This window comes from Ctenopharyngodon idella, chromosome 14 (assembly GCF_019924925.1).
Source record: "Ctenopharyngodon idella isolate HZGC_01 chromosome 14, HZGC01, whole genome shotgun sequence".
Lineage (NCBI taxonomy): Eukaryota > Metazoa > Chordata > Actinopteri > Cypriniformes > Xenocyprididae > Ctenopharyngodon > Ctenopharyngodon idella.
This window is the reverse complement of record NC_067233.1, coordinates 9,303,899-9,325,406: the sequence shown is the minus strand read 5'-3', so window position 1 is coordinate 9,325,406 and position 21,508 is coordinate 9,303,899. Positions and strand designations below refer to the sequence as shown.

General features: G+C 38.3%; 1 protein-coding gene across 5 annotated transcripts in view; it reads right to left on the bottom strand.

The window, feature by feature from the left end:
• Window positions 1–21,508, bottom strand: part of atp11c (ATPase phospholipid transporting 11C) — a 67,014-nt gene that overhangs the window by 2,722 nt on the left and 42,784 nt on the right. The window contains exons 4-30 of one of the 5 annotated variants that reach the window (XR_007933411.1): window positions 19,089–19,169; window positions 18,354–18,461; window positions 16,870–16,998; window positions 16,472–16,560; window positions 15,632–15,682; window positions 15,210–15,274; window positions 15,039–15,120; window positions 14,138–14,288; window positions 13,654–13,851; window positions 13,119–13,280; window positions 12,135–12,322; window positions 11,972–12,043; window positions 11,718–11,791; window positions 10,601–10,704; window positions 10,219–10,400; window positions 9,856–10,122; window positions 9,092–9,269; window positions 8,887–8,989; window positions 8,236–8,381; window positions 8,078–8,137; window positions 7,562–7,689; window positions 7,343–7,478; window positions 6,813–6,878; window positions 6,609–6,712; window positions 5,796–5,952; window positions 5,260–5,304; window positions 455–486 (exon numbers count right to left, since the gene is read on the bottom strand). Coding sequence is in view for 4 of the 5 variants with exons in the window: in XM_051918558.1 (XP_051774518.1) it covers window positions 1,988–2,092; window positions 5,796–5,952; window positions 6,609–6,712; window positions 6,813–6,878; window positions 7,343–7,478; window positions 7,562–7,689; window positions 8,078–8,137; window positions 8,236–8,381; window positions 8,887–8,989; window positions 9,092–9,269; window positions 9,856–10,122; window positions 10,219–10,400; window positions 10,601–10,704; window positions 11,718–11,791; window positions 11,972–12,043; window positions 12,135–12,322; window positions 13,119–13,280; window positions 13,654–13,851; window positions 14,138–14,288; window positions 15,039–15,120; window positions 15,210–15,274; window positions 15,632–15,682; window positions 16,472–16,560; window positions 16,870–16,998; window positions 18,354–18,461; window positions 19,089–19,169 (3,186 nt within the window). In the remaining variant the exon portion in view is untranslated. Of the gene's footprint in view, window positions 1–454; window positions 487–1,983; window positions 2,093–3,380; window positions 3,472–5,259; window positions 5,305–5,795; window positions 5,953–6,608; window positions 6,713–6,812; window positions 6,879–7,342; window positions 7,479–7,561; window positions 7,690–8,077; window positions 8,138–8,235; window positions 8,382–8,886; window positions 8,990–9,091; window positions 9,270–9,855; window positions 10,123–10,218; window positions 10,401–10,600; window positions 10,705–11,717; window positions 11,792–11,971; window positions 12,044–12,134; window positions 12,323–13,118; window positions 13,281–13,653; window positions 13,852–14,137; window positions 14,289–15,038; window positions 15,121–15,209; window positions 15,275–15,631; window positions 15,683–16,471; window positions 16,561–16,869; window positions 16,999–18,353; window positions 18,462–19,088; window positions 19,170–21,508 lie in introns of all 5 variants that reach the window. The other 4 variants (XM_051918559.1, XM_051918558.1, XM_051918560.1 and 1 more) reach the window with 4 other exon arrangements.

Here is a 21,508-nt window from a genome sequence, read left to right as displayed (position 1 = left end):
ATTAAACTGATCTGCACCGAAGAACCATCCTAATCACAGGAGGATCTGGTCATCGCTTGTAATATTAGTCCAAATAAAACGCTGATGTGAATCCTGGTTTACGGAATGTTCTGGATTTAAAACAAGTACTCTATGTCTCAGATGCTGTCAAATGCCACAGATAATAAAGAGGTAATTCAAAATGGGCTTTTAATAAAACTGGGTTGTCTATGCAGTAGAAGGACAAAACAATTTCTGAAATCAGTGCTACATGACTAGAGAAAAAAAATAGAGAAAAAGGGCTGTGGCGTGTAACACCCGTAATTTTGCACTTAAAAATGCATTAGCAACTACCAGTGAATTGTTTGATTAACTTCGGTCTGTAATTCCTTTGGGTGGATTTACACACAGATGCTATACAAGATCATTTTGTGTTGAACCCAGAACATTCCTTAGATCATATTGAGCACTTTACCTGTCTGTATCAGTTGAGGATTCCTCTGACAGCTGAGAAGAACAGAAGAGCAAGTTTAATGCTGGTGAGCACTTCCTATATACAGCGTCACTAATAATTTATTACAACCATCACCAATTGACCCCAAAAGCTCCAGGCACAGGCAAACATGCAAAACACGCATGTCAGCATGCAAAATGCGAAGCATTAATGCAAGGGAACAATCACTGGAACCAAAATAATCTCATAGAAAGGTTAGACAGCCAACTTCGATAGTCACAAAAAAATCAAAATAAAATGATTCCAAATTACAAACTACCACACCACACAAAATACCCACCACAACAAAAGACACAATAAGACCAACATGACACTGCGGTATTAAAGTATTACACAAAACAACCACACTCATGTTGTCATTCACACACAAATAAATGAGATTAACCACAACAACACGACAGATAACTGGTTTAGTCAGTTAATAAGGACCCAATCACAAGTTACTTGAGGAGCACATGCAAGGCATAATGAGGGGCGGAGCTTCCCCTGGCAGGCTGAAAGGATCATTTAATATTCATTCCTTCATTCAATCATTTTTTTTCCCCTTCGGCATGTTTTTGAATTCCTTACAGCCAACAGTACTGCAATGTGGTCTATTATTATAGTAGCATCACATATTAAATATATAATTAGGTATATAAAATACTACAGGGTAATATCTCCTGTAACTCTTGATCCTTTTTTATATAAAGCAGAAATCCCATTAAAAATCTCCATAGAGAAAATATTACGATAACTTGTTTCATTGCAAAATTCCTGGTAAGGTATGACACTATACACAATCCTGAAGCAATCCCAAATCAGGAAAGTCTATTAGGAAATAGGAACAGGGTTCCTTTCAGTCTTGTGGAGGCTAGCAAAGTAATGCAAGCTATCTACCTAGCTTTTTAATTCTAGTTGGTAGGGGTGTGACGAGATCTCGTGCCACCAGACCTACCGAGATTAAAATGTGATGAGATTTCGAGGTGAAAAGCTGTCTCGCGATACTGCCATGACAGAGTCAAGTTGAAATTAGGATAGAATATGCCAACGCTACGTTTACATTACGCCTCCACTGTTTTCAGACACTTTTTGCTTCAAATCAAATGTTGTAATTGTGATTGTCAATCTCAGAGCTGGATAGTATGGTTCAAGAAATTTTAAATCTCTAAGACGCAAAATTTTAAATCTCTATGGAGAAAATCAATAGGAAAATACTTGTGGAACAAAAAGTGGGCAGTAACTGTTGAGCTGTAGTGCACTGTTTTTATTTGATACGTCAAAGACTAAATGTCTTTTCAGCCAACCGATGTGAGTTCATCCTGAGGTAGGGAGAATTTCCACAGCAGAATTCAGAGGAAATTAAAAAAAAAAAATTAAAAGCATCCCACAGAGGGGGCCCGACCGAACCCAAGGGGAGGAACTGCACCGACTACGAGGCAAATCCCTTGCGGATGACTAGGGTCAGGCACTCAATTGGGGCTCTGATTGTAAAGTCTTGGGTCTGGTACCTGTTCATATGACAGTATTGGACTCGTCTGAAAAGGTTCTCATGAGCAGGGGTCTGGCTGAAGACTGAGAGGACTGGCTGCCCACAACATTCGACTGACCCGGCTTTTTCTGAAAGGGGGTGGTGAAAGACACTTAAACACGATGGATCAGACACACATGCACACCCACTCAAACACACAACTGCTGTACAGTAAATCCTTCTTTAAAAATAAGACAAAACACAGTGAAGGATGTTTATAATTAAGAGATTTCATATTTGAGGGCACAATAACGAGTTTAGAGTTTCCATACGGATTAGCTTCCATGGAAGAAATCATAATGGCCATTTTTCTAACATAATCCCTCTCTCAGTTGTGCTAGATTGTGAATATGACCCAAACAAAAGTCAGCCAACACTCAGACAAACTCACAATATAAACCCACAAAGAACAGGGATGGGTTCCGATTCCACTTACTGATTCCAGTTCCCTAATGATTCAGTTAACAATAATTTTGCTACTTTTGAAGTAGTGCCAAATAATTGATCCTAACTACAAACTTTTGAACAGGAAGTGTATATTATAACAGTGTATATTATATTTAATACAACATTTGGGTAACATTCTATTTGGAACCCAGAGTACTATTGTGTTTAGCTCCTGATTTGAAATCATAAAAATAAAAAAGAACGATCGCATTTTTGGTGTATGTTTAATCATGAAAATATTTTAAATTTTACTTAATTTAAATTGCATTTTAAATTGCATATCACATTATTTATATGTATTTATATATTTAATAATTGCATATCACATTATTATTTTAAAAATAATAAAATGCCCCTTTCTTCCTTGTTCTTTCACCTTTTTTCTGATCCCCAACACTAAGAAGACAAGCACTCTCTCTCACAAACACACAAAATCTCACTCTAAATCAACCCGCACAAATACACCCATAAAGTCAAAGTGGTTTGGGTGGGGAGCGATAGGCTGGACCGAGCACGCATGCAGGAAACCCTGTGTTTGTGTGCTGCATTCTCCTGGCTGGGCATGCAGAGACAGCAGGCACCTGGAACAGGCAGCCAAAGGAATCCCCACCATACCCTGCAGCCCTTACAGACGCACACTGAGGACCACCCACCACCACCACAGCTCAGCTTTTGGGGACAATTCTTGCGCAATGCCTCAAGACAAACACCCACTCATAAAAATGCCACCCCGGTACACCGTTTGACTGACAATCCAAACCCAGAGCCCGTGACAAACACATATGAGCTAGCAAAGAACAACTCCTCACAAAGAGGGAGGAGAGACAAATGGGTGGAGAGACAGCAGGCAGGACACTCAAGATACAGACAGGCAACCCAAAGGAGGAGGGACAGTGAGACAAAAAGCAAAAGAGGAGCAGGCAGAGAGACCTCAGTCACTCCAGGAAAAGCTGTGAGTGCTAGCAGTCTGCGACAGCATGAAGATAGTGGATGTCCCAGAGGAAGGAAGACGTCGTTTCATCTACGGCACAGCACATAGGTGGGCAAGAGACCAAAGAGCACAGGAAAATTAAAAGAAGATCAAGGGTAAGAAAGGGTTGGAATAAAGTTATGGGGTAGGGATAGAGAAACAAGAGAAATGTGGCAGAAACACAATTAAATATTAAAGTGAAAAGCTCCAGTAACTAGAACCCTGACCATGAGCTGTTTGAAAGTTCAGCTCAGCATAGATAAGTAACTGGGCTTTCTTTGAGTTATAAAACAGACTAACTCTCCTGGTAGAAATTGCTTGCCACATAAATCACATAAGACATTTATGGTCTGCAGAATAGAATATTAAACTCTAAGGAATTTTGATACATTTTTAAAAACTCATACACTACCATTCAAAAGTCTGGGGTTAGTAAGATTAATGTTTTCGAAAGAAGTCTCTTATGCTCAGCAAGGCTGCATTTATATGATCAAAAATAAAGTTAAAACAGTAATATTGTGAAATATTACTACAATTTCAAATAATTGTTTTCTAGTTGAATATATTTTAAAATGTAATTTATTCCTGTGATGACAAAGCTGAATTTTCAGCATCATTACTCTAGTCTTCAGTGTCACATGATCCTTCAGAAATCATTCTAATATGCTGATTTGCTGCTCATTAAATATTTCTTATTGTTATCAATGTTGAAAACAGTTGTGCTGCCTAATATTTTTGTGACAACCGTGATACATTTTTTTCACGGTTATTTGATGAATATAAAGTTAAAATGAACAGCCTTTATTTTAAATAGAAACCTTTTGTAACATTAAAAATGTTATTATGGTCACTTTTTGATCAATTTAATGTCTAAATAAAGTATTAACTTCTTTCAAAAAAATCTGACTGACCCCAAACTTTTGAATGGTGTTTTGAATTCTGATGAGCTGCAATTTTATCCGAGTAAAATGCTAATAAACACACACCTGTGACCGTGTGTTCTATATTAATGAGCCTAGTTGTTTAATTTTCATTAATTTTCAATAACAGCCAACAATATGACTAAGTTCAGCAGAGCTTGACTTTATGTAAATGGTGCTGGCTTAAAGTCTGAACTGCAAATAGCATTTTTGCAGTCATTAATAAAAATTGCTTTAAAAAATGTATTAGAGTGTAATAGAGTAATTATGTTTTTTCTTTTTTCTAGGGACCTGTAATACAAATTAGCTTGTGATATAACCTCTGCTCACAATGTATCATTTTACATTTTACAAGTTACATTATGCAATAAAGACCATGTTTCTCATCTACTGGAGTTCATTAGGCTATAATTATAAAACGATTATTAAAGTTGTCAATTGAATAAATCACATCATTATTACATGAAGTACTTTAGACGTGACCATACATTCTCTTTTCTCCCCATTGGCAGTTTTAATTGACATGTGGCATTCTTGGAAGGGATGCGGCACCTACCTGTGAGGAAGCAGGGGGCAGATTAGCACCGTATGCTCATCTCTGGCCTGAAAGGCTGCTTAACTACTGTCACAAACATTAGCGACTGCCTACAGCGTGTGTGCTCACTTCCTTTAAATAATTCAAATGACTGGAGGGGTCTAATTATTGTTTATTGACTCTAACTGTGGTATATGTTAACTGGTTGGGTAGCCACTGACAGCAGCACAAAGTGATGAAAGCATTTGTGCTTGACTAACGGAATAAAGGTCATTTTAATCAGAGCAATACATGGGACAAAAAGCTACAGGAGAGAAGGATAGGACATCGAAGAAGAGTGATTGTAACAATTAGACCGATTGACTTCCTGTCTGTTTGACCAACCTCAACAATCCAAACTGTTCAGAGCCTTGAAACAAAGCAAGAGTTCTGTTTGGAAAAAAAGTCAGGGGTGTAATTCATGACAGTCAGGGGAAGTAAGGAAAAGAGACACCTGAGAAGTGACAGAGATTAAGAATGAAAAGTGTAAGGTCCTAAAAGGTAAAATAAGGCTGGGGAGTATTGAACGGTTCAAAGAGAAATGTAACTCCGTGTCCTAACCAGGTGTGACGTGATAAAGCAACAAACGATAAAAGCTATCTCTCTACCATGTAAATCAGAGTTTATGTGCTAACCGGCCATGACTACACCAAGCAACAGTGCATTTTTGCCTGCCTACACTGGTTCTAAAATCCTGGTCAACATAACTGTAAATTGAACATCAAATATCTTCTAATTGGCCGTGACTGCGTCAAGTCATGCCTGGTTAGGACACAGTGTAAGATGAAAGAAGAACAGAAGAGTAGGTAAATCAGGGAGAATAAGAGAGAACAGGATGGATATGGTAGAAATTACGAATTGAGAAAGTCAGAGAGGATTACCTGTCGTGAATGGGGGCCTCTGGGCTTGCGGAGGACCACCAAAAGGATCTCTGGCAGCAGACTGAGGAGAATGAGGATGATGATAACCAGCCAGGCAGACACTGAACTCAGCATGTTAGCAAACACAAAGTACAAACGCTGCTGCTTCAAAAATGGCCTAGAAAATAAGAGAGAGAAGGAAGGAAAGAGAAAACAAGAGAGTAAGACAAGTTAACTCATGCGATTAAACATGGGTTCATTTATTTATTTTTAATTTATCTTTACTGATAACTATATTGTACAATCAGAGCTGCAGCACAAAAAAAAGTCCCTAGTGGACCGGATGTTAATTTGTAGTCTGAATTATCAGTAAACAAACCCACTCTTTAACCATTCAATATTATATATTATATATATTTATATATATATATATATATAAAAATCAAACTCAGATGGAATGTTGAAGTTATTTGCATTCTTTTTAACTACAAATATAATATCAGCTTAAAAAGTGAAAAATTAAATATTAAAAAGTGATTAATCACAATTAAATATATTAGTTGACAGCAATATCTGAATTTTAAGTCACCATAAAATATACAATGTACAAAATGTACAATTCTTATTTTTTATGGTATATTTCAGTTTATTATAAATTATGAAATAGCAGCAATTAGCAAACAACAACGATCCAATCAATTCCTGATGGACGAAATCAAGCGCGCCCTTCATTTTTTCTAGTTTCGGATATATTTTATATATTATACATTTTTCTTTTCAGATATACATCACAACAGAGAAGAAAAGACTTTTCAGACTTTAACGTTTCCTCACCATATGATGCCTCCCCAGAAGAAACTGAAGAAAACATAAAAGGCCAATGAGCCCCAGATCACAAAATGATTGATCCACGTCCAATGCCGTGTGTCTAAAGCCAGCTGGGAGAGGGAAATCAGTCAGTCTCTGACAAATTAATATCTAAGATACATTTTTTTTTTATAGTTTAGATGTTTGAGACAAACCAATCAAGCCACCAACCTTCAATGTGACAGTGAAAACAAGGACGGTAAAGACAATTGTTCCATAAGACCAGTTTCCGAAGACCTGTAAAAGGAAAGAGTAAATCAAATGCAGTTCCCAATTTTTCATTCATACAGTTTAGTCACCATGAAATCAAAATTGACAATTCTTATATTTTTATATATATATGTATATACACACATATTATATATATATATATATAAAAATGATCTTTGAACATTTTTTTTTTTTTTTTAATCAGGTCCCCTCGTAACCTTTAATTAAAATAACTTCCCCTTCCTCTTTTAACATCTCTTCTCTACTCTGACGATATGTTTACTGGCACAAGGGCAGGACAACCTGTCACTCACAGCAATAGCAAACTACATCAATCGAACAAGCCAATCAATTCCCGATAGACAAAATCAAGTCCCACCCAACTTTTGTTTGTTCAAGAAGCCATTTCACCCAGATACGTCACAATAGGGAAGACAAGACTATCGCGACTTCCGTTTCATGCTGCCTTTAAAAAGAAAAACAGCTCTAACCTGCCCATTATCTTGCAGAGCTGGATTGCTGAACAGGAAACGGACACCAAAGAAGAACAGGAGACCCTGAAAAAGTCCTAACACTGTCCAGTAGAGGAAGGGGCGCCAGCGTAACATGGCATTCTTGGCTATTTCTCTGTAAGGAGGATTAAAACACAGTACATCAGCAACAGCATGGTACAAATTAAATAAGCAGAAGAGTGCAGTGCAGACTGGTACCTGTAGAGGGAGGCGTTGACCAGCAGAATCTCGATGGATATGTGCTGCTCCAGCAGGCTGTAGGCCAGAATGGGCATGGAGGTGAAGCAGATGTTGTACATCGTCAGATAGGCTGCGTCGTACAGGGGCTGGGAAGGGGAGCGAGGGAAAGGACGGGGCACCGGGGAGGTTAATACCACTTTAAGGACATCACACATATGCACACAACAAAAAGAGGGAAACTGACTGAGGCCACATGCAATGGTCGGAAAATGTGATGTCAAGACCAATTATAGGAAATCTCAGCTGAGACTTTTGAGCCGTTTTATTTTCTTTCTTTTTTTTTTTATTGATGGCAGAAGTGACAGGACACTATTAGAGGAGAAAAAAGGAAAGAGATTGGACACAACTGATATATATATCAGTTCAAAGAAGGGCAGAGAGAAATACAGAGGAAAGATGCAAATAAAGAGCAGAGGCAGAGGAGAGGAACCTGCTGGGATGTAGTCTTCTAACAGGCCCTTTATTTGCACATACCTGCTGAGAGTATCCACAGAAAAACTGGTAAAGGAACTGAGGTAATATGAAGCAAAGATTCTAAGGGAGAGAAGAAAAAAACAGGTTTAAAAGAGTCACTAAAATAACTACCTTTATATTTACAGACTGAAACAGGGACCACTGGATGCCAGACGTACCTTATAAAAGAAGTACTGGACAAGATGAGCAATGCGCACATAGTAGAGATGCCCATGAGCCAGCAAAAGCTTCTTTAGGTGCTTGAGTTTAGGGATGGCATAATCACTGTTCCTCACAGCTTGACGTCCCTCCTTACCTTTAATACCTGAACACACAATAGTAACATCATCACATTCCATCTCAGAAAAAATGCTGAGCAAAATATGTTCACTTTAACCATGTACACTACTATTCAGAAAAGTTTAGGGTCGGTAAGATGTCTCTTATACTCATTAAAGCTGCGTTTATTTGATCAAAAATACAGTAAACAGTAATTTTGTAAAATAGTACAACAATTTAAGATAACTGGCAAAGCTGAATTTTCAGCATCATTACTTCAGAAATCATTCTAATATGCTGATTTGGTGCTCAAGAAACATTTCTTATAATTTTCAAAGTTGAAAACAGTTGTAAAGCTTTAAAAAAAAACAGCATTTATTGAACATACAGTACAAATCTTTTGTAACAATAAATGTCTGTCACTTTTGATCAATTTAATGTGTCATGCTGAATAAAAGTATTCTTTCAAAATAAATAAATAAAATAATAATCTTACTAAGCCCAAAACTTTTCAACAGTAGTTTACATGAGGACGCATGATGAGATCTCACCAATGCCCACGTGTGCCTCAAGAATCATGCTAACATCATTGGCCCCATCGCCAATGGAGAGAGTGATTGGAGAACCTTTGGAGTTCTTCACCATCTTCACTATCTAAAGAGAGTAAAAGAGAACTTTAGCCAACTAATTCATAAAGTATAAGTGCATGTTATTATACCATAAAGAGATGCCAAAGTGGAAGCCTGCAGGTGTGACCTGAGCTTTCTGCAGGGGGGCCATGCGGCAGCAGAGAACGGCAGTGCAGTTCTGGCAGATCTGCAGAAAGAGGCTCCTGTACATAGTGGCATCTGCATCACGGGGAGGGTTCATCAACAACGACAGCGTAGCACCATCTATGATGAAGCCGTACTCCTGATTTGCTTTAGACCAACTCCTGTGGTGCAAAAATGACACTAAATTAGGGGTCATTAAATACACTTGACCTTTGAACTAAGGTTGCACCCATATTGAAATATTGGCCTTTATTTTTATGTTACGACTGATAAATGATAAATGTCAGATACTAAAACTCAATACAATTTTGTCTAAATAAATTAAAAAATTAAAAACTACAAAACTAAAATCTGTTATCTTAAATGCTACAAGTGAATTTAGGCATCACAACTTTATAATTTATATATATATATATATATATATATATATATATATATATATATATTTTTTTTTTTTTTTAGATTTTTTTAAACTTTTAAACAAAGGTAGTTAGTTCAATATCTTATTTGTTATTATTCATGTTTTTAAAGATTAACTTATATGATCATTAAGTGACACAAAGGTCAAAAACGTAAAATGTAAAAACGGGAAATGAGCACACACAATTAAAAATTCCATATTGACAGATATATTCAATATTAAAAAAATAAATAAATAAAATAAACTCTACATGGTACTATTACATTGTCTATTACTAAACTGTACCAAAATTCACTACAAAGCCAGTAAGAGGTCAAGGGTCTGACCTGGTGACCCCTGCTTTGACAGGCGGGGCATCCTGCACTGCTCTTCTATGGTAGTCCTTTAACAACTCAATAAGTTTTTCCTCGCGCTTTAACCTCTCATCATCCAGTGTCCGCACTGTCAGCTCCAGTAGTTCTGTACCCCGCTGGAACAGGCGACAGGCATAGCAGGTGGACTTGGCCGTCTCCATTTTGTCCCCCGTCAGCACCCAAATTTTCATCCCTGCACCCTGCAAGGCCTCCATGGTCTCTGCTGCCTCTTCCTGTAGTCTGTTTCACAAGATGTTGAGATGCTAAGATGTTAAACTATTCAGAGCTTCTCTACGAGATAACAATGTGGTGTAAATAGCAATTTGGGTCACCAACCGGTCCTCCACAGCAGTCGCTCCAATCAAACTCATTCCCGTCTCCACTTGGTTATACATGGCCATGAGTTTCTCCTCCCTGTCCTGAAGAGCCAGTCTAGCCTCTCTTAGCCCAGTGTCTGCCATGGCGTACTCCTCAGCACTCAGCTGCTTATAGGCCACACACAGTGTACGGTAACCCTCCTGGTGAGCGAAAACACACAATTAGGCCGGAATTTACTGTCTTTTTCAATATTTAAAGTCTCTACAGGACATCTATTTCAAGACAGATATAATGAATGATGTTTATGCTTTATTCCAGCATAAAAGGTCAAAACTGTCATAACATCCTTGGAAATTAATGATGTTGCAATACATTAACATTCTGCAATCTATTGTAATACCGTTGCATTTCGCTCAACGTGCAACCGAATATTTTCCACCTCCTCTGGTTTGACTCTTGGGAAGATAGAGGAATCGGCTCCCTTACAGAAAAGCAGCGTCTCACCTAAATAAACAGTAGAAGATAGGTGAGAGACAAAGACTATAGATATAGAAAGATGGTTCACTCCTATTAGTTATGAATGGGAGAAACTGCAACGGGCAATATGGTGGAATATGTCCCGCCTTCTAAGTAAAAGAGCCAATCGCTGATTGATGAAGTCATTGCAGCTGCCGTTAGAGGCTTCAGTTCCCAAAGAAACCTGAGACTCGCGCTTAGGACTGCACATGCGCTTTGGCTCATCTAGCCTGACAAATATGCTTTTTTAACACTATTTGAGCATAAGAAACAACATTTATAGGACAATTTATGTCAGCTTTTGTTGCCGATTTGAAATATGTTATTTAATTGCGAGTTCGCCAAACAGTTTTTGAAATTTCAGGATTCCCCCATTCAAATAGATAGGACTTTGTCTGAAATAGCTGCCCAGAGGCGTTGCAAATATGGCTGCTGAGTGAACAGACTTTTCTTGAAAGGGACTTTCAGAGGTACAGAGTAAAACATAAACTTGCTTCTTGCAACATCTGCAAAACTCACAACCACAATGCTAAGATGTTCTGTGTTGCTAAGTGGTTGCTGTGTTCTGAGCGGTCAGAGACAGTTTGCAGAAATTATTTTTATTTTTTTACTTAACAACTATTCGTTCTGAAGTGATAATATGTAGCATTTTAACTTTAACAGATAGATATCACCCAAAACAAAGACACTTATTTTTGTGTCAAAATGCAGAAATAAATTAAAATTAAAATAAGAATTAAAACAATTTTTTGTAGCTACTGATTGTTGAAAGAAAGAAAGAAAGAAAGAAAGAAAGAAAGAAAGAAAGAAAGAAAGACTCATACTCTGGTCCCTGCTTCAATGAAAACCTATGGCATTTTCCTGCCAAGTCCATCCACCAAGTCCGATCGCTTAAAAGGTCACCTCTCCTCAACAAGTCACATGGTTTAAGTTATCATTCATGTCAACATATAAGTAATGGCATAAGCCTTAGAAAGTATCACTAATGATCTCTAGCTCACCTGATCTGGTTTGCACGATGACACTCATTCTCCGTCGGACTGGGTCAAAGTTTAGGACATGGAGCAATTTATATCTAAAAAGTTAGATAATATGTAGAAATAAGCAAAACTAATAATAATATGTAGCTAGGCAAAACTTCCATACAGCTAATTATATATCACTCCAGGTTTATAAACATTCAGGGGTGTAAGTTCTGAAGAAGCATATTAACAAGAATATTGTGTTTGATGAGACGTCAAGGATCATGACTTACTCTTCTACATCATTTTGCCTGTTCTTGATCTTCATGTTCTTACTCTCCAAACCAAGGAAGGTGAAGCCGTATCTAAACAGAGAAAAAGTTATGTCAGTAAGTGCCAGTGTTCCCAGCATTATCAGACACAAGAGGAAATAAGAGACGCATATCATGGTCCCACCTCATGGCTCCTTTGACCAGTGCGATCTCATCAGGGGAAGATGCGATAAAGCCTCTTTCCTCCTCTGGCTGGGGGAACATCCCGTCAATACCATCAACTTGGTCCCTAGGAGTTTGCTCTGCTCCATCCTCCTTGACCTGCACCGTGTGGCACAGACACAGGGCCCGCAGAAACAACTCCTCTTTCTCCTAGCAGACAGAAATGAAAAGGGAAAAAAATAACACATGCTGCTTAAAAACATGCATATTTGTGCATATTAGTGCTTGTTTACTTTAATACTTGGAAAAACTTAAAGTACCTTTAAACATGAAAAATAATTGATAAATAATTGAATAATTTTGTTGAATTGTTTTTATTTTATTATAATATTAATATATTATAATAAATAATATAATAATATATTATTTATTATAATATCATTATACCATTCAAAAGTTTAGGATTGACCTTGGTGAGCACAAGAGACAAAAAAAAAAAAAAAAAAAAAATCTTACTGACCCCAAACTTTTGAACGGTAGTGTAAATGATAATATAATATAATATAACTTTTTAAGTAAAGGTAGTTCAATAACATATTAGCTTATCAAAATTTATAGAAAACAGTGAAATTTTAGTTTAATTTAATTTATCAAAAATTAATTTTGGTATTGTGAAAACCCTAGTATACAGATCATGTGCACTATACACTGACAAGGGCACTCAGAAAGAGGAAGTGCTCTCAAAGGACCATCCATTTATGGTACATATGAGTGTATTATAAAAAAAAGGGAGTTAATTCATATAACTTTAGTCCTTCAAAGCCTGCCAACACAAACATTAGACGTTTACTGCCTTTGTATTTATATCTCAGCCTCAGAGGACTTATAATTCAAAAGGTCTGCAGTCAGTTTACATATTGAGGTGTACACATCCAACAACACAATCCGTAAGTGTAAAATCAATCCCATCTGAGGTCCTTTGGGTCTCAGAATGAGTGTAACTCACCTGTCCAGCCCTCTGCTGCAGTTTACTCACAGGCCCGTCCGTCACAGTGAAGCCGTCCAGCTCGTCTCGGTGTTTGTACTGGAAGCCGTCTATACAGCACTCGATGAACTCCATGTTGTTCTGGGTCAGTGTGCCCGTCTTGTCTGTGAATACATATTCCACCTGCAAGGTGCAGACAAATGTTGACCTTACCAACTATAAACCCAGGCAATAAAGCACTCCTTCCCACATTAACAGAGTCCAACGATAAGGACGGACAATTAATTTGTGACAAAACCCGTCTGCTTGCACAAATCAGTTTAACGAAGCATGGCCTGTAATTTAGAGTAATCATCTGAATAACCAGCCATAAGTGATCTATGACCTCACTGCCCATGGAAGAGCCAGGGACAGCTCAGATTAAGTTCATGTCATGATTTACTTTCATTTGACCGTTCAGACTAAAAACATCCCCCCCCCACCCATATGAATGATTATTAGGAGTATAACACAGTCATATTTGAGTCAGATATGCCAAAGTAATCCAGTGTCTAACCTGGCCAAGTTCCTCATTGAGGTCTGAAGTGTTGACGAGCGCGCCCTCTTGGATCTCCGGGTCAAAGAAGTCTTTATCCCAAGTGATAAAGAAAGAGCCCAGGAATTTCTGCATCTCCACAGTGACGTACATGGACACGGGGATTATAAAGTTGAAAAGGACCATGAAGGAGAGGAAGTCTGTAAACATCTTCAAATACTGAAAAAAAAGACAGAACACCTGCATTCAGTCTCTTCAAAGTCCCTCGGACACAATATCATGGCTGGAACAGCAAAGAAACACGGAGGTTAAACATAAAGCTAATCCCTAATTAAGATTTATTAAGTATGATTTGTGTAAGAGCTGACCACAGCCACCAGAGACCAGATTAGCTTGTAATTTATATTAATTGCATAAAGAATGACTAATGATATAGAGGAAATTGCTAATTGATTCATGTAATCGTGTTCAAATCAGTCAGATGTGAAATCCACAGACTGCTCACCATATTAGTGTCTTTCTCCTTCTGTGTTTTCTGGTTGTACCAGGGCTCATCCTGACCTTCTTTACTCTGCCATATGTACTTTAGTGTAGTGCACACTACAGCTTTACTGATGAGGATACATAGATACACCAACAGAAAGGCATTGATGGATCTGGAAAAAACAGGAAACACATAGATGTGATCACACATACTTAATCAAGTAACACACCAAAATAAGATGCCAAGATTTTTTTTGTATTATTATTTTGTATGAAGACCTTCGTTCAGTGTAACGCCGGCTCATTATTGGCCGGCTCCTGTGTCAGCATCGCATGAATGCATCGTGCTGCTCACGTGAACAGCTTCGGCCAATACTGAGCCCGCGTTCTGACGTAGAACCTGGAAGCGCTGAACGTAAACCACGTATGAGAATGACACAGAACAGAAGATATTGTTGAATAAAGTCGTTATTTTTGTTTTGTTTTTGCGCACAAAGTATTCTCATCGCTTTATAAAATTAAAGTTGAACCACTGCAGTCACGTCGACTGTTTTAAAGATGTCTTTAGTACCTTTCTGGACCTTGAAAGTGGTAGTTAAATTGCTGTCTATGGACGAGTCAAATACCTCTCGGATTTCATCAAAAATATCTTCATTTGTGTTCCGAAGATGAACGAAGGTCTTGGAATGACATGGGAGTGAGTAATTAATGACAGAATCTTCATTTTTGGGTGAACTAACCCTTTGATGTTTAAGATTGGAGACACTATTTTCACATAAACCAAAAACAGACATAGTTTAAAAGATCGATCTTGGGATTTGCAATCAATATCGGATCGTTAAAATGAACATTGCTAATAATCCGAAAATCAATATTTTAAACCTTACTGCACACTGGGGTATAATACTGCTCTCATCACTCACTTTTCAACAGCCGATCGTTTCTGAGATTTGCCCTGGTAGTTGAGTGCCATCTTCGTCTCCATGCCTGTGTATACTGCGACACCTTTAAGGAAAGGCAATGAGGAGTGATTCGGCTGAATATAATTCCTCAACATCAAAAGATTCCTCCAATTAAAAGGTGCCAGAACCTACCATTAATCTTCTTGGTGTTTTTCAATGTAGCACCTTTTAGTAGAAGGTTCTCTGGGCCCAAAGATCTAAATTAAACCATAAAAACAAACAATTATGTCAATAAAGACACATTTTGGCACCCAAACCCACGTTAAAGTGGCTCCTAATGAGCAGCATTGCTGGAAGCATGTAGGCCGGTTTGGCCTGGTGAAGGACACGGCGTAGAGACTCATAAAAATATTTCAAACGACCCAGTGACAAATGGAAGAACGTGCAGGGCTTGAAAAGCTGCCAGGCTGGCTTTACTTTAATGCTGCTATGGCGTTACGGGTCGATGGAATAATGATCAGAGGCTAATGCAAGGGGAAAAGACAGAGCTGGAGAGACTAGGAGGTACTGTAGGATATAGTGGACCCATGGGATCAAACCAAAGACGGCCTCACCTTACTGCTGGCTCCTGCTCCTGCTTGTAAATGTGCATTCGGCCCACAAACCTGCAGAAGAACAAACAAGCTCCAGTTAAGCACGCTCATATATGTTCTCTCAAACAAAATAAACATACGTAAAAAGGTTGAATGAACACGCAGACGTCCCATGAACGTTATCAGAATACTTGATGAGGTCAACCTGAAAACATTCATCAGCCACTGAGGCAAAGTACTGACGCCATCATGCACATGCATTAGCGTTTCGTTTGTTTTATATAGACTCCTTCCCCATTAAAGAAGCTTGATGGTAATATCTGTATTCCAGTACAGTACACTATGTAAATGAGCCTTGTACGAAATGAACCAATTACAAGGAAGATGCTCATTGGTGATGACCCAACAGTCTGGCATATTGGCAACAGCCCTTTGAAGTTTTTTTAGGGACCGACTTTTAGCAGGCGACATCTGGTGCTCTAGAAATCTGAAATGCAAATGTTTTTCCACTTAAAGAGGCTTTAAAGAGATGCGCTTAGCGATAGGGGGCGCTACAGTCAAAAAAACTGCAATTACAGTTGGACTGCCTCTCTAAACGTGCAGATTGTGTTTGTTTCAAGGTCTGTTTGTTCTTATTACTCAAGCGGAGAGGCCAGATAGCGTTCGACTCTTCCATGAATCACACTGTTAGCTGCTGATCTAAAAATCACAAGACCACCAGAAACCATGTTAAATGAGCTCAAAAGACGTTACAAAATAAAAAAATATGGTTTCTCCCAGTATGCTTGTTCACAATATCTCATGTTTCAATGAACTATCAGGTGGCAGTGAAAGATATTTCTGTTAGGTTTGTGTTCATACTTGTAGAGGTCAGGCTGGGGTTGTTCACACTCAATGGTGGCATAGAGAGACTGCAGGTCCTTCTCTGTGTCTGGCACCGTGTAGTGTGTCTGTGGGAAAGACAGGCGAATTAGTATTCCACAAAATTGCACACGGATGGAAGAGGGAGAAAGATGAAGAGCAGAAGGATGATGAAGACGAGATCTGGGCCACCTATTTAAAGAGTTTGACTAAAGCACAGTAAAGGAATCCATATTTCATATTCTGTTTATACTTGAACATAAATCACACCAGGTGATTCCTATTTAAAAGAGTAAGGAAAGCAAAAAGTTTCTTTTTTAAAAATAACACCTATAGCCATATCAAGACAATCATATTTGTGCCCAAGTGATTACTGAGTGAGAGGTGCAAAAGCTCACTTTATGGTTGGATTCTCCATCCAGGCTGGCTGTGGTGACAAAACAAGTGCCGTCTTCTCGACTGGACTGCAAAAGAATCAGGTCACAGGGAAAGGTCTCGTCCTCTACCACTTCAACCACATCACCCACCTGAGCAGAAACACTTCGACATTACTCAGTCACACACACACAATACTCAGTCTTACACACAACCATATCATTGCTTCTTAACTGGTGTGTTGCAGGTCTGTTCAGATTCAAAATGCAATAATACATGCAGATAATTGAAAATAAAGAATCTTAAAATGTAATTCAAATAATAAAATACGGCTACATCCATAAGTGTCCTTTGATTTGTAAGTGTTTTTTCTCATGTTAATAAAAATAAAAATGTCATGTTAATAAGTTTGCATATTTCAGAGCTTATGCAGTTATTGGTAATATTAATACATTTCAATGTCTGATTAGAAAAAACGTTTATATAACAATTTTAGTACCATACTGGCCACCACTCGATGTCTAATCGGGGCTAAAGACCTTACGGGTAATATTAGGGATATTTTAAAATACCATTTAATGAATATTTCCGTTCTTAATATGTAAGAGTATTAATAAAGTATGTGAGAGTGTTTTGTTATATGATTGATAATAGTAACAAAAATGTTTAATGTATCTTAGAAGTATATTTTCTCATCAGGGTTGCATTTATTTGATTAAAAATATCAAGTATCAAAAACAGTAATATTGTGAAATATTACAATTTAAAATAGGTGTTTCCTATTTGAATAATTTAAAATGATTTACAAAATTTATAAGCATCATTACTCCAGTTTTCAGTGTCACATGATCCTTCAGAAATTATTCTAATATGCTGATTTGGTGCTCAAGAAACATTTCTTATTATCAATGTCAAAACAGTTGTGCTGCTTCATATTTTTGTGAAAAACCATAATATATATATTTTTTCAGGATTCTTTGATAAACAGAAAGTTCAAAATTACAGCATTTATTTGAAATAGAAAATGTATTTACTGTCACTTTTGATAAATAATGCATCTAGAATTAAGTTCTTTTATATTTATTAAAAAAATAAATAAATAAAAAAAAACACACCTTTTGAACGGTAGTATATGGTTTTAAAAATGTTTACAAAAATCGGCTTTAAAACACAAATAATTAGCTAGCTAGCTGCAGGCCCGACGTCAAGAGGGCTTGTGACAGAATATGCAACCTTAATGCAGCGTCAGATGTCAAAAGCTTGGTCAGTTTTTACTTTGAACCCCTCCCTGGCGCCGAGACTGGCTAGCTTTATTGGCAAACACTTCCAAATGTTTGTGACCCTAACGGTTTGATAGTGTACAGCTCATTTGTTCCATTCCATATACAGTAATGAAACACTCCCAGCTGTGAACGCCCCTAGTGGGCATACTTCTTTTCCACACGTGAAGTATGGCAGCTTGCCACACCCTGAAAGACTTGGCAAGGGTGCAGCAATAGAAAGGTACCTTGATCTTCTCGCTCTCCTTCTTCACTGACCGTCCGTCCTCTAACACAGTCACCGGGTACTTATTCACCTCGTAGTCTGCTTTGTGCCGCAGCCAGTCCTCATAACCCTGAGGAGAAAACAGAATAAAGTCAAATGAGGACTGAGCCAGTCTAATACATTTCTCACAGGCACAAATAAAACAATTCTCTGTGAAATTCACACATAATGGATGTGGTTTTCACTGTATACAACAGGCCTGTATTAATAATGAAAACTGCGATGGAGCTGAGGGAGTTGAGTCATTTGAAGTTAAAGTGTGCTGGGGTCACACAGGCCCCCTGGGATCTTATTTCAAAGCCCAATTAAGGCCTGAGCCCCTCTCAGTGTGAGGCCACAGAGATCTGGAAGGAAGTCCACCTTCCATTGTGTTTTTCTAAAAAGCTCGCGGCAGGCCGGTGGAAAAAGTTGATCCTAAAACAATACATCTAAAGCTGTGAGAGGACCGCTGTGTTGTGACAAGCCCCCGGTTCATTTGTTTTGTGTGTGAGAGATGGACTCCGGGGTCAGCTGGACTCTTGGCTGGAGTCGGCATTATTTAAGCAGTGACACACAGCTATAAAACATCAAGAGCTTTAGCGATAGTCAGAGAAATTTGAGGTGGCAGGTGAATAAAAAGAGAGAAAGAAATGAGAAAAGAGTTAAAGAAGGATGAAGAGAGCAGGCAGGGGCATAAACAGAACATAATTCAACTAACCTGTTTGATGGCCGTCACTGTGATGACAAAAAACAGAGGTAAACCACTGGTCACAGGGCTGGTTGGGGTATCAACAATAACCTTTAAGAAAGGACACACATATAACATTATTTACATTTACAGAATAATTTTACTTTGAAGTGGCATTAACATTCATGCATTGCATTAACATTCACAAACGGAAATCTATGGGGCAAGACATTTCGTTTAATTTCGTTTAATTTAAGATTTAAACGTCTGCTCAGTAGTGGGGCTACCATTCAAGGTGGATGAACATTTAGTTTTTGGTTACCTACTATTCCTGTGGGTGTATTTGTCTCTATATCAACAAAATTTTGTGGATAGTTGCATCATGTCTCTTCCTTGTGAGTATCGTTAAAAATGTTTTTACTGGCTTTACATGGTCATGACAGCAGTTGGAAATTTAGGAACTTTGCACAGATAGGTTAGTAGGCGATAGTGTCAGTCATGCCAACAACATGCCAAATAAATGCTGTTCTTTTGAACTTTCTATTAATCAAAGAATCATAGAAAAAATCCATTATGGTGTCCAGGTGTTTTTCAGATTTTCTAGATGTACTCATTACCATTTCTATTTTAAAAATGCAGCCGGACAGGAAATGTGTCACATCATAACCATGATAGCGTGAGTTTGAACATCTAAGATCCAATTGCTGAGAACAGTAAACACCAGTCTATCTTTAACTTAAGCAGTTTGTCATGCAGTAGGAAGTACAAAGATCCCTCTTTCAGATAAAACAAAAAAAAAACAATGTTGCAACCACTTGGTGTATTTATACTTGCTCTATGTTTGTGTTTATTTGGAAGAGAAAAAATAGGGTAGGCTATGAAGTCAAAACCACAGAGGTGTGAGCATTTTGTTCTGTCCAATGAGTAATGGCCAAACCCAAAACACTGCATTTCCCTCTCAGAGACACACAGGAACCCTGCAGGGACTGGCTGAAAGTGCAAAAACCACACACCACAGTGAGGAACGGCATCTTCGCTGCAGTAAACAGTTCAAACACAAAGATGCCGTGTGTGGCATATCGGTGCCAAATTCCTGTAGCGACAGAGTGTGTAAAGCCGGCAGGACTTCAGAAGGTGAAAGCCCATCTCAGACCAGCAGCACTCCAGCTCAGAGCTAATAATCCCCATCATCCTGATCACACACACACACTCTCAACATAAAAACCCCACAAAGTACTTTCAGCCCTTACCCAGTCTAAGACCAAATAATCCCAAACAACCCATCTGAAACATCCACACACACACTTTACTTTTGGACTCGGCCATTAGACGTCATCTAAACCGCTTTGCGATTCGACCAATCACGTAACATCCCCCTCTTTATCCCACACACAAGCCGTTGCTTAACAGCCACAAGTTAGAGCTCGCAGACTAACCCAAATACACTCAGGCGTCTTTAAATCCTGTCCTGCGGCTAAATATTATGAAACCGTGAGAAACGAGCGCCGTATGGGCGCATCCATGTTCACAGGAGAACAGATCTTTCAACAGTGGCCCATTAAGTGTTAAACATCTCTCAGTTGCCAGGTGTCTGCTGACAGCTGTTTAGTGGCACTGCCATCAGGAACAGAAAAAGAGAGGAAGAGAAAGGGGGCTTTTCCTGTGAACTCGCCACCCATGCAGGAGAAAGCAACATTAAAGGGATAGTTTACTCAAAAATGTCAATTCTGTCATCATTCTGTCACCATGTCGTCGTTCAAAAAAACCCGACTTCCTCTCTTATGCAGAACACAAAACAATATAGAAGAAACAGATAATATTTTACAGACTGAACTTGAAATTTTGAGTAAAAAACATATTTCATTAACTGATGTTAATATAACAAAAGTGCTAAAATCTGTTTGTAGCTATATAATGTACTGACAACCATAAAAAACACAAGTGGTGAAGAGAAAGCCACATGATGAATCACAAAAAACTATAGGAGACCCCTGTAAATACCACACTTGGTTTCTCTTGTGGCACATGTCTTTCTGACCCTTCTCCTTGGGAGCCAAGGCTGAGTCTGGGATTCGGTCAGCAGAAAGCACTCTAATGCGCTTGTGGTTCCTACAAGTGATGGATGTTGTTTTGGGGCCAGCGGTCCCGCACATCGTTTTTTTGATTTAATAAATTGATAAAGGCCCATCTGGATAGAGCAGCTTCCCACTCGATTAAAAATATTAAGAGAGATGTGGCCTAAAGTGCTGAGGACAGTCTGTCCTGTGCTTTCATTTGGTTTCTGTTTTTTAATACACACACACACATAAATAAATACTGTACATACGTAGTGGGAGTTTATTCCCCTGGATCGCTTAGTAACAGACAGCACCACTGATATAGTTCATCAGCGACTGTAATGAAATACAGTCACTTCTCTGATGAAGTGCTGCCCCTTCATCGTTTTTACG